The sequence below is a fragment of the Thamnophis sirtalis genome, unplaced genomic scaffold (assembly GCF_051295495.1).
Source record: "Thamnophis sirtalis isolate CommonGarterSnake01/CBP01778 unplaced genomic scaffold, rThaSir2_p1.2 scaffold_11, whole genome shotgun sequence".
Lineage (NCBI taxonomy): Eukaryota > Metazoa > Chordata > Lepidosauria > Squamata > Natricidae > Thamnophis > Thamnophis sirtalis.
This window is the reverse complement of record NW_028261391.1, coordinates 47820081-47832729: the sequence shown is the minus strand read 5'-3', so window position 1 is coordinate 47832729 and position 12649 is coordinate 47820081. Positions and strand designations below refer to the sequence as shown.

At 35.2% G+C, this 12649-nt stretch overlaps 1 protein-coding gene across 2 annotated transcripts in view; it reads left to right on the top strand.

Moving 5' to 3' along the window:
- The first annotated feature begins 1085 nt into the window (after positions 1 to 1085).
- Positions 1086 to 12649, top strand: part of PCGF6 (polycomb group ring finger 6) — a 57530-nt gene continuing 45966 nt past the window's right edge. For both annotated transcript variants that reach the window (XR_015698059.1, XM_087725774.1), the window contains exons 1-6: positions 1086 to 1573; positions 2492 to 2591; positions 6606 to 6702; positions 7133 to 7188; positions 8752 to 8811; positions 10344 to 10452. Coding sequence is in view for 1 of the 2 variants with exons in the window: in XM_087725774.1 (XP_087581900.1) it covers positions 1280 to 1573; positions 2492 to 2591; positions 6606 to 6702; positions 7133 to 7188; positions 8752 to 8811; positions 10344 to 10452 (716 nt within the window). In the remaining variant the exon portion in view is untranslated. The remainder of the gene's footprint in view (positions 1574 to 2491; positions 2592 to 6605; positions 6703 to 7132; positions 7189 to 8751; positions 8812 to 10343; positions 10453 to 12649) is intronic.

Genomic DNA, 12649 nt, shown 5'->3' with positions numbered 1-12649 from the left:
ATGTCGAACCTCGAGAGAGCTCATTTTCCCATAATATGAAAATAGTAATATTTAATAGTACAGCTAAGTAGAAAAAGCAGTTAAAATGTATAGTAACTTATATTACATTGCATAAAATATAACAATGACCTGGATTCTGAAGTGTCTTATTTATTCCCTTCTTCATTCATTGAGCACATAACTTTTATTATTAATGCCTAACGATAGTAATAAAAACAATGCTTTACTTTTCAGTCAGATATAAACCTATAATTTATGCAATTTTGGGTATAGCAGATAAGCAACAATCCCTGATAACCTTAAATACGAGTCCAAAAGACTCAAAAGCTTTCACCAACTTATTCAAAGTTATTAAACATACTTTTAAAAGGGAAATCCATTAAATGAAGAAAAAACTATTAAATATGTTACTTTAAATATACTTTTAAAGTAATGTTCATTTTTGTTTAAATTTACATTTACATTTAAACAAATTACATCTACATTATAGGTAGGGTACAGTAGGGCAGAGCAGGGCTCAGCTTCTACCCCCACCCCCACCCCCGCTTTATACTACTGAAAAATTCCTTAGTTTTAGTAACCTACTAGAACTAAATCCTACCTACTATATATTTTGATGCCCCAGATGTAACTTAGGATTTGGAGAACATTTATTGCAATGGCAAATAATTTTTGTGCATAAAGTCAAGCTCGATTGGAACTATAGTCTAAAGATGGATCAATAGAAGGAGCAAAAAGTCAGCGTTATTTTAATAGTTTATATTTAATTAGCATTACAATGCAGTAGAATAGCACAGGTATGAATTGTAAATGATCAGATACTTTATTGCATTAATTTTTGTCCCTTTCTCACGTTTTGATACAACTTCGTCTGTACATATTTTTATATTTTAACTCTTATTTTAATATTGAAAATTAAAATTAATTCCGGGTTTCTAGGAACCCTCGCATCTCGCGGATTAAAAACCCTCGCTTTCTCGTCCGCAAAAGAGGAACAAAATTTAACTCAGTTTCCCAGAACACAGCGCGAATATGTAAATTACGCAGGTGTACTAGAGATGTGCGCGCCAAATTAGCCGTGCGCACGCGCTAAATTTTTTTTAAAACAAATTCTGGTTGGTGGGGCGGGACAAACCCCTCGCGCAAATTAGCGAGAGGGGCGGGGGAGGGGAGGAGGAGGCGACCAGGTGGGCACAGCGATACTCCGCAACTGCTGGAAACAAACTGTGTTTCCTTGTGTGGACAGAAGCCGAGCGGCTGCTGGTTTTTGGTGGGAGATATGGCGTTGACTCTGCTAAGCGAAGGGTCCGTGGCTGAAGAGGCAGCGGGACCGGCCGAGGAAGTGGAGGATAAAGTAGCGGCGGCAGCCGCCACGCTGGAGACGCCTGGTTGCTCCGGGGCGGGTGCTCGTTACGAACAGGGGAGCCGCTCTGAATCCAGCTGTGGAGGTAACGAAGAGATGGAGGATGAGGAAGAGGTGATGGAGGAAGGGACTGCAGGAGGGGGAGCCGCAGCTCTCTTCGGAGGATTTGGCACGGAAGAGGGCGAAACGGATTGCGACGAGGAGGACGAGGTAACACGGGCCGCCCACTCTTTCCTCGGCAGCTTAAGGGGTTGGGGGACGCGAGGAGGGGGGAGCACGGTAAAGCACAGCTGCGGAGATCCTTAGGCAACTTACCCTCGGCCAACTTTGCTGATAAGATTACTGTTGAACCATTTTGATTTTCTTGGGATACAAGTACCGCATTGCTTTCTGTGCAAATGCATTTCTTTTTTTCTTTCTTTATATTTTGTCACAATGTGACATTCCTTGCCCCCCGGGTTAAAACAGTTCTGTTGATCCTGCTATTTTCTTTTATATGCTCTTACAAAGAAACGATCCAGGCAAATCCAAAAGTGATAACAAAACATTGTCTAGTTTGTAAAACTGGTTTTGTTCAGAAAGAGAAGGTAACAATTTGGGAGACAAACTTTTTAAAGTTCTGTTGTGTAGTTTCCTGTCCTTATCCTGTTGTGGATGAGTACAGGATGGATATATTAATATGTCTTGTGCCAAGGTACTGCTGCTTTTCACACCACAGACAGTATCTGTCATCACATTCTGGGAACAAGAGATTGGCTTGGAACATTTACTTATACATTAGTCTCTTCTTTCCTTCATAGGTAATGCCTAGTCTTGCACTGCTCAGTTGCTGAAGCAGTGAAAGAGGTCAATATCAAACGTTATGTGAGAAGATACATGCTTGTTTTCCAGGAATCCTCTTTTTAATGTGGCCTTCTAGATTTGCTTTGGAGACACACACTTCACTCTAAGAACCTTGGAAGACTTGCAGAGATAAAACATGCTTTCAACTCCATAATATGGCCATTATTGTTTGAAAATAGTTTACTGAAAAAATATGTTCTCAAGTACTTATTTTAAATATAAAAAATGTAATGTTATAAGCAAACTTTTAAACAATACTCTTTACATCCTTTTTTGAAATTTCAGCGCATGATTAATCTTTCTGAACTGGTACCATATATCATGTGTTCCATCTGCAAGGGGTATTTCATAGATGCCACAACCATCACAGAATGTCTTCACACATGTAAGTATTGGAATTGTGATTAAATTTGTTTGCCGGCCATTGCAACTCTGGGCAGCTTACTTGTTAAAAGCTATAAAACTGTAAAACAAATATTTCTGGGGAAGAATTTACATATGTTGAAAAAAAGAGTTGTATATACTTTAATAATATGAAAGTTGTAATAAAACTTTAGGTCTGAAACTCTAGACTTGAAGGAAAAGGGTGCTTCAGAACATGAGCTTGAACTTGATACTTTTCTTTAAGTTCTTAAAACAGCCTCATGTTTTCTGGAATTATACTGTGCATCTACCTTATGTTACAGCCTTATAATATGTGGTATGTCTTTAAGAAAAATCCTGGAAAATTTCAACAAACCATGTATTATGAAAATTGTTCCTAGATTGTTCTTTTTCCCTTTGATCCTGATGTTCCCCTGAATATATTTCAGAGCCTAGTGTGACATTCAGTCTCCTACAGGGAAATCTGCTATTCTGAATAAGTACATTTACTATGAAAAATTCATTTTTTAACCTTTATCATGGCCAAATCTGGGGACAATTTTCTGGTACCAACTCCTGAAAATAATTCATGCTAGGTTGATGCTAGAGCCTGAAGCACTGTAGGTAAAAGTATTGCTTTGTGTATCAAGCAGAAGACCCAACTGCTTTATCTCAGAGTTTTCCTACTGCAAAAAGCCTGCTGTCTGAATTTTTTTTAAAAACTGAAATAGTGTGAATTCAACTGTGTAACCTGAATTACAGGTATAAATTCAATATTCATCATTCAGTAGTTCACTCCCAAGTAAATCTACTTTATCTGGTTTTCGTCTTTTTTTTTTAATAAAAATTTTATTAGTTTTATTACAAGCAAAAACACACACACACAAAGAAAAAAGCATTATCTGTCATTACGTCTTGTAGGAAGCGTATCCATTGGTCACAAGTACATTTCGTGCGTTCTGTCCATAGTCACATATATTCCATTCGGTCTAAATTGTACATGTTAAAAATTTATATATTTTACTATCACCATATCACAGTTTTCATTTAGTTAAGATTTCAAAAACACAGCCACCTGTTAGCATTTTTTTCCCTTCCCCCAGTTCCAGTCAATATGCCATATCTCTATATCCTTATAACATGTTCTAAAAAAAAAAAAATAAGGAAAAAAGAAAGTCAATTAGTAGGACATCTTATATTTCCTCTAACAGATCTTTGTTATTATTATAGTTAACTAAGGGTTATTTACATTTCTCTCTCCTCTTCTCTTCACAAACGCAAAAAGCAACAATCTCTGAACAACAATCTATTGGTATGTGTTAACAAAATGACCATTTAAAATCTAAGACAATCTAAAGAGAAAAAAAAGAAATATTGACATTTCTAATTAATAACCACCAAAGTATATGCCAACCTTCCCATTTGTTTTTATAGTTGAAAGACAGGGAGAAAAAGAAACAGTTGTTTGCCAATTCTACTCCAAATTAAGAATTCGAGTTGAAAATCTCCAAGATGTGCATTAACATTCCCTTTCATTATTATAATTAGAAAAAGACAGAGAAGGAAATAAAAAAAAGAAAACAGTTGTTTGCTATTTACATCACATCACCTCTTATTCTAATCCAAATTATAGCTTCATAAGAAGGGCTAAAGCACAAATTTATGGGTTTTATCATTCCACCAGGACTCAGTTGCAATATGTGGCCTGGTTATGTATCCTAATTAAGGTTATCCTTTCATTGTTAATATCATGATTTATTACATGTTAGCGACTAAAACATTCAATAATAATCTATAAGAGTCTACAAAATACTAACATCACTACTTATTAACCATCAAAAGTTAACTAATTTTTATCATCAATTTGGCATTATCAACCAGTGTCCTTCCAGTAGCAAAATGAATCTTTCTCTCTCGCCAGCAGCTGTGTCATCTCTCTTATTAAAATCTTTTCAGAATTTATCATTTCTCGCCACACTCTGTAGCTTAAAGGATCTCTCATGTAATTTCGTCGCTCTTTAATTGTTATTAACGTAGGCTTAGCTTTGGTTATCAAACTTGTTTCTGGATATATTTGTCTTCTTAGTTCCATTTTTTCCACTTTTTTTCCCCCTCCTGCATCTTGAAGTTGAAAGAAAGGCTCCAAGTTGTCAAAAACACTTTTCCAGCTTCCCTTCCCTTTTCACTTTTGCTCGTATTTAGTCCATTAATAGATTCATCTGCTATCTTGTCTTTATTTTCTATATTTCCATTCTCTTCTTTAATCTCTGGGGCTCCAACCCCCTCCTCTTTAACTATAGCACCCCATAGACAGTCCCATTTCTTGTCAAATCTCTTAAGTCCTTCTGCAATATTTTGAAGTCCAGCCAGGATATTTTGGATTATTAAATTTTCTGCTTCTGAATATTGGTCCATTTTTCAAAATGCAAAGAAATATAAAGGAGAAAAAATAGGAAGAGGAATCTGCCACTCTAGCCTGTCAAAATTTTAAGAAATGTGTCTGTATTTATTTTGAATCTTGAACACCAGGTCTTTCAGGGTTTTTTAAAATAGGAGGGTTTTTATTCTTGCTTATCTTTTTCCTTCTTTTGCCAAAATATTTACCAGAAGCACTAACAAAAACAGGTTTCGTGCTTTCAAGTTTTTCCAAACCCTTCCATTGTAAGGTCAGTGAAACCAAGTGAAGCAGAACAAAAGATACATTGTAACCAAAACAGAAACAAAGTTCAGACTTTGGCTTCCAGGTGGCAGATTCAATAATCAGTGGTTTTAACCAATATAAGAAAAAAAAATTGTTGAAGTAAGAAAGTAAGTTTAATTTAGCCAATAAAAAAATTAGGGTAGTAAAAAGGAAAAAAGTAGAAAGAAAGAAATCAGTCCATAGACTACAAGCAGGGAAACAGGAAATGTTGCAATTACTTCAATCCACAAAACATCGTTACTAACAAGAGCAGGAAATCTTCTAATAAACAGTCCAATAAGTGTCAAAATCGCCGCTTTATTCTTACTTTGGGGACTGGATGTAATTATTTTTTTAAAGTTTCTTAGTACAGATCTTCTGAAATTAAAAAAAGAAAAAATAAAACCTCACCAGATGGAACGCTTTCGCTTCGTCTCTTCCTTCAGGAGCGGTCTCCGACTATGCCAGCCTAGGAGCTGTCTGTTTGTCTTCAGATGGAAGCGCTATCCTTGGGTCAAACAGGGACTTTGCGATGTCCCTATGACCAGCAAGGCTTTGGCTTTCCTGTCGCCATCTCTTCGGGACGGTTTAGGTCCTACCGGACCATCCAAAGACAAAAGTTTCATCGACAGACCCGGACTGTTGGGTCTGTGTGATGTGTCGTCGCGACGTGGCTCCTCCCTCCATCTGGTTTCGTCTTTAATCAGTAAAGTCCTGTGTATTCACAAAAAAGGGCTAGGTGGAGGACACAGTCATGAAGTCAGTCCAATTTCGGTCGTAAATTGTTGACTTGATTTTATGACTATTTTATGATGGTCATAAAGCTGGTCACTGCAGTCATCAAGCTAATCATGTCATTAAGTGAACAATGTGGTTGTTAAGCAAATCCTGCAAATCTAGTGGGCATTTTTTGCTTAACCTTCTGCAAAACACAAAATTGCAAATTGTGGTCGTGTGAGCAGAGAACACTGCTACCCATTATAAATGTGAGCAGTTTGCCAAGCATCAAAAAATGCAATCACATTAAGTAAAATCACTTCATTTTTTAAGAAGAGACTGGACAATCACTTGTCTGAAATGCTATAGTCTCCTGCTTGAGCATGGGACTAAACTAGAAGACTTCCAAGGTTCGTCCAACTCTATTCTGATTGATTGATTGATTGATTGATTGACTGACTGACTGACTGACTGACTGACTGTAGGAAGAGGCAGTCATAACCTTGAGGATGGGTTGTAAGTAGCTTTTTTGAAGTCCATTATAACTTTGAATACTCTTGTATCTGCAGATTCTGGATGTCACTGCTTTCAATAATAATGGATCATTTTGTAACAGTCATGTAATTACTTTTTTTACAGTTTGTAAAAGCTGCATAGTAAGACATTTTTACTACAGTAACAGATGTCCAAAATGCAACATTGTAGTACATCAGACACAGCCGCTTTATAATATCAGGTAATTTACCTATTATGGTATACTCTATATTTATTTTGTGTATAAATGAACAGTTTATATTCTTATGTTAATTCCGGTCTTGACATTAACTATTAGAACTAAGAATTATTTCAAATAGGGAAAATATGTTTAAGTCTTCCAAAACTTTACCAATGTGTTCAAAACCATTAACTTTTTTTTATTAAAACAATAAAACTAATTCACAGACCATACTTCACTGTCTTGTACTTGAAATGTTAATGTGCTATTTTAAAAATGCTAATAAAGTTGCTTTTGTAATTTTGACATAAAAATTTTGCAGTTTTAATAGCTATTTTTCAGCCAATCTTATATCTGTTATAGTTTAATAATTTTATGTCAGTGCCTATCTTTCAATATGTCACTAATAAAAAATAGATACATTTAAAAATTACTTTTTTTCTTTTTATAGACTAGATCGACAATTACAAGACATAGTATATAAATTAGTTGTCAACTTGGAAGAAAGTAAGTTTTTATCTCTTAATCTTGGTAAAACTGAAAGATACGCCTAACTGAATGTAACTTACTTTGCTCGTATATACCATATCAGTCAGTCCTCTTTTTTAGATTTTTGAATTTAACATGCTTGTTTTCTTCTGATAGCTCACTGAAGAACTACATGCTCCATGATATAATTTGGAATATTACAGTTAAAAATTCTTAGCTTATAAGATTTATGAAAAAAAGTGTGAAATCTTGGAAAAATGATAGAAGGAATGGTTGACTTTCTTTAGAATGTTCATCTTCCCTGCCCTTTCCACACCTGTTCATCTTCTTCTTAAAAATCTTCATTCAGTGACTATCTTGTTTAGCAATTGTTCACAGTTACAATAGTGATGAAAAAGTAACTTGTGACCAGTCCTCATATTATTACCTTTGCAAGTCTATAAAGTAAAGGAGAAGTAAGACTGTTTTGCTTAGCAACCAAGTTGTTGGTCTCAATTGTAGTTGCTAAACAAGGACTAGTGGAATAGGCATATTAATGGAATTATTGATGAAGTCTTTATTTAACATGGGATATTCACAATTTTTTTAAAACTATCAAAAATTCAGTGCTTTATATTATTTTGATACTATAATCCTCTTATTTAAATAATAAAATGTACTATTTCTGTCAGTTAAATTTGTAACAGCTGTGGCATTAAAGCAATGAAACAAAAGATTGACAGATTGCTTCAGAATCTTAAACTCTAGCAGCAAGATGTAGATTTGAAATTGAATCTTTCTGAATCTCTCTGTAATATAGAATTATTATATTGTAGCAAATCATAAATAATCATCAAGACAACTCGTAAAAAAACTATTCTGCACTGAAATAACATTCTGTTAATTGTAGCATTTCTAGATTGTATCAGTGAAATTTTAGCAGATTGATACTAATCATATTTTAATCAAGTATTTTTGAAGAAACAAAGAAAATACCTCACGGTCTTTTGCAATATATTATTGGCCATATTTTCTAATGGGTATACTGTAAGTTATTGTAACATAAAAATAATGCAGTTCCTTTTATTATCTCTCAGGTTTTTATTACAAAATATTGGAAAATTAAAACACTCCTCTCATTGGAGGAACCATGTCAGAAATTGTTCTGAAAAATTAACAACAAAGACCTATAAAAAACTTTGTGAAAGACAAACTATTAAAATATGATAGCCATTTATTACCTATACCAGCAGGTTTCCAATTTCCTAATCTTTTTTCTGTAGAGAGTACTTTCACCTGTACATGCATTAATCTAGAAATGTGTATTTCAAATGCTTATGCTTTAAAAAAAACATCATAAATGTGCATATGACAATACATTCCCAAGTTTTTATTTTCTCATTTTCATTTTCCCAGTCTTTTTGCTCCAGATCTGTGCAGCATTTTATCATTTATTTTGTTTATTTAATAAAATGACAAAAATGAAGAATTTAGATGATTTTCTTTATCTGTTTTGTCTGTTTTTGTCCACTTACTCCTTATCAACTAGATCCATATTATTGAGGTTGAGGATAATCAGCCCTTTTGTATTTATACATTTAGGAGAAAAAAAGAGAATGCATGATTTTTACAGAGAAAGAGGCTTAGAAATACCCAAGCTTGGTAAGTTTTTTAACTGTGAGATACTATTGCTGAAAATAAAGGGAATTTATTAAAATTTAAATTAAACACCGTTTATTATGCCTTATGCCAAGAGATATGTATTTAAGGTTAAATATGTATTTAACCTTTTCTACAGACTAAGACCAATATGTATTTCTTCTCTGACATTATAGTTGCTTTTGTTAAACAAAAGTGACTGAAAAAAACTGTATTTTTGTGCTAGTTAAGTTTTCAAAAAAAATAGCTGGAAAAATAATATTCTAACATAAAAATAGTTAACCTTAAACAACATGATTAATGTTTTTTATTAAAATACAACCAAAGTTACTCATATTTAATGTGAGTTGTTTTTGTCCCAAACCTTTTAAAGATGGTAGTTTAGTAAGTTTTGTTCATGTGTCAAACTGCACTAAGATTGTTGATTATTGTCTTCAGTCAGTTCTTGTTGTGTTTGATGTGATCATTACATAAGTTTTATATAATTGTATTCATTGCCTGCCTGCCTCTGGGTCTCTCAGAAATTCAACACCATTTCTTAGTCTTCCTGAATCATTGAGATAAATATGAATGTTAGAAACAGCAATGTTTACATAAAGGTATCAAAAATAGCAATGGGAGAATATCTGTATATAGAAAACCACAAGTTTCAGAATGATATATTAGTACTTGTTACTTTTCATTGCCTGTAATCGTCTAAATGTTTGCCAGAGATTTTGGAGGAGATGTACCTTTTGTTTTAATGAGATTTTATATAAGAGATACTCTGACACCAAAAACCTAGCCAAACTGGACAATTTCTAAGTTGGAAGACAATAGTTCTTGTGTCATATTGTTTTAAGATCTTTGATTACATTTGCCTTTAGGGCACAAATGAACAGATTTGTAGAGGCATTTCTCTATCACTATCGCTTCATTACTGCTCTTTTTGGATTCCCTTTTTTTTCTTACTCTTGGCCCTTCTTAGCTTCTATGGTCTGAGACCTAATTAGTACAAACTGTTATGTGTATGAAAGTCTTGTATATTGTTACAATGGAACATATAAAGGAAAGAAAGAACATAAAACTATGGACATAAAGGAAAGAAGCAAAATGATTACTCAGAAAGAGGTTTCACAATTGATAATACTTCTAAGAGAGAGAATACTGTATGATATGAGAGAAACAAAAGGGAACTGACAAATCTCCTTCCTCTTGTTGGAAGGGGACATTTAGGCCATGGAGTCCAATCCCCTGTTCAGCATAAGAATCCAAATCAAAGAATTTCTGATTGAAAGTTATCCACCTTCCACTTGAATATATCCAGAAAAAAATGCATTGCTTCTCCAAGTAATTGTTTTCTGGGGCAGTGCTGCAAAGATTGTTAAATCCCATCACCAGTGAGATAGAGACAATGTGTTGCTCAGAGAAAGGACACCATGGATTGGAAAAAAAAGGGGGGGTTGAAAGAAGAGCAATCCGCAAGTATTAAAGGGAAAGAAGCATGAATGTATTTATTTTATTCTCTGTTCTTAGCCTAATCTTTTATATTTTAGCTGCACCCCAGCCAATGCCCTTGGGGAGGGGGAGACCCCGCAAGGCTGTAGGATCTGTATTCCGTATTCCTCCAGAACTTGACATGTCACTTCTTCTGGAATTTATTGGGTAAGTTAAAATTGAATTTCTGGGAATCAGTGTCATATCAATAGAAGATTGGAAGATGAGATTGTTGTGTTGGAATTAGAAAGGTCAGCCTTCTTTCTTAGATTTCAAAATATTCCAGACGAAAGAGGAGAGGAATTGAAGGAAATTATGGTTGAGATGATTGCAGGGATCGCTCAGAAAGATCAGCTGTCGATACAGAGTGATATTGATGACGTCTATAGGGTCTATACCTCTTATACTAGGAGATAGAAACTGCCACGTGCACATGAGGTTTAGCAAACGATCTCTGAGAGAAGAAATTTACCAGAAGGCACGTGACCAGAATACCATATACGCGGGGGAGATGGTGACAGTACTAAAACAGATGCCAAGAAGAGTGAGGGAAAGGAGGCAGAAATATTAGGACCTAACAATACAATTGAGGAAACTTCAGGTGATGTATAGATAGCTTTTACCTGAAGGGGTGTCTTTCCTCTGGCAAGGCTAGAGGTTTCGGATTGAATCATTGCAAGATGCACAAGACTTTATGGAAAGTCAGTTGAAGAGGGGAACCCAGAGTAATGATGGAGAATTGGATAACAAGAGCCGAGGAGAGGAGCGAAAGAATAGTGCCCCGGGAGATGAGAAAGGGAGAAATGAGAGTCAAAACAGAGATGAGAGACCGCAGATGAGGCAGACAACAAAATCCAAAGCCTTACATAAATAAACATGGCGGATGAACTCTGTTTAATTTCTTTAAACATAAATGGTTTGAATTCACTAAGAAAGATAAATAAAATACTGAATGCTTTACGGAAAAAGAATTGTGATCTGACATGCCTGCAAGAAGTACACATAGTGAACCACCAGCAAAATGTGTTGCATTACCCCCGGCTGGGTATAATGCACACAAATTTAGCAGATGAAAAGAAAAGGGGCATTGTGTTCTATGTTAAAGATCATATCGATTCTAAATTGGTGTATACTGATGGGGAGGGGAGGCTTTTAATGGTTGAATTGAAATTTAGTCGATATAGAATTTTGCTGCTGGCCATATATGCGCCGAACGATAATCAGAGTATCTTTTTTAGAAAGTTGCATCAAAAAATTGCAGAGTTAGGCTATGACCACATATGTGTGGTGGGTGATTATAACGCTGTGGCAGATAGGACAATGGACTATAACCCAGGAAACATCCAAAGGGGGGGGAATTAAGAGGAGGAGGGCATGAGGGAGGAATATGAATTAAAGGATGTATGGCGTGAATTCCACCCACAGAAACAACAATTTACCTTCTTTTCACATAGACATCAATCCTATTCTAGGATCGACATGGCTTGGATGGCACCAGAAATCGGAGACCTGATTAAGAAAGTAGCGATCGAGGTTAATATCTGGGCTGATCATAATCCACTCTTATTGGTGTGGAAAGGAGTATCAGAGATAGTGAAAGAACAAGAATTTCAAAAAATGTTTAAAAGGGAAATGAGGTGGTGTTTTTTTAAGAAAATAGGAAGGAAGTAACCCCACAAATGCTTTGGGATACGGCCAAGGACTTTATGAGGGGCCTAGCCATTAAATATACAATAGGCACACAGAGGAAAAAATTAGAAGAGAGGGCAAGATGGGTAGCCAAATTGGAGGTGGTGGAAAAAGCCTTGCAACAGGACTCGTTAGATGATAAGAAAAAATAAGAAATGGCTAGAATTAAGCACGGGAGGATGTTGCTCAGAAACTTAGGGGGATTAAGCAAAACGTTTTTGAGCACGCTAACAAACCGGGCCATTTGCTCTCATATAGACTTCGGAAAGAAAGAGAGAGGAGACGTATAGCACAACTGCAGAATAGTAAAGGGGAATTAGTAGAAACCAAGGGGGAGAAACAGGAAATTATTCAAGGTTTTTTTCAGCAACTATATAGTAGAGAGGAAATTTCTGAGGACCAAATTAAGGAATTCTTAGATAATGCAAATCTACCTAAGATTTCAAATGAACTGAAAGGGGTAGTAAACCAAAAGTTAACAATAGATGAACTAGAAAAGGCAGTCAAAAAATGAAAAACAACAAAACTCCTGGTATGGATGGTTTGCCAGTTGAAATCTATAAGACTTTTTTGGAAATCCTAGGACAAGATATGATAGTAATATTTAATGCTGTCTTGACGGATTCTATCACACCGAAATCGTGGGCTGAGGCCTATATAACCCTTTTGCCTAAGG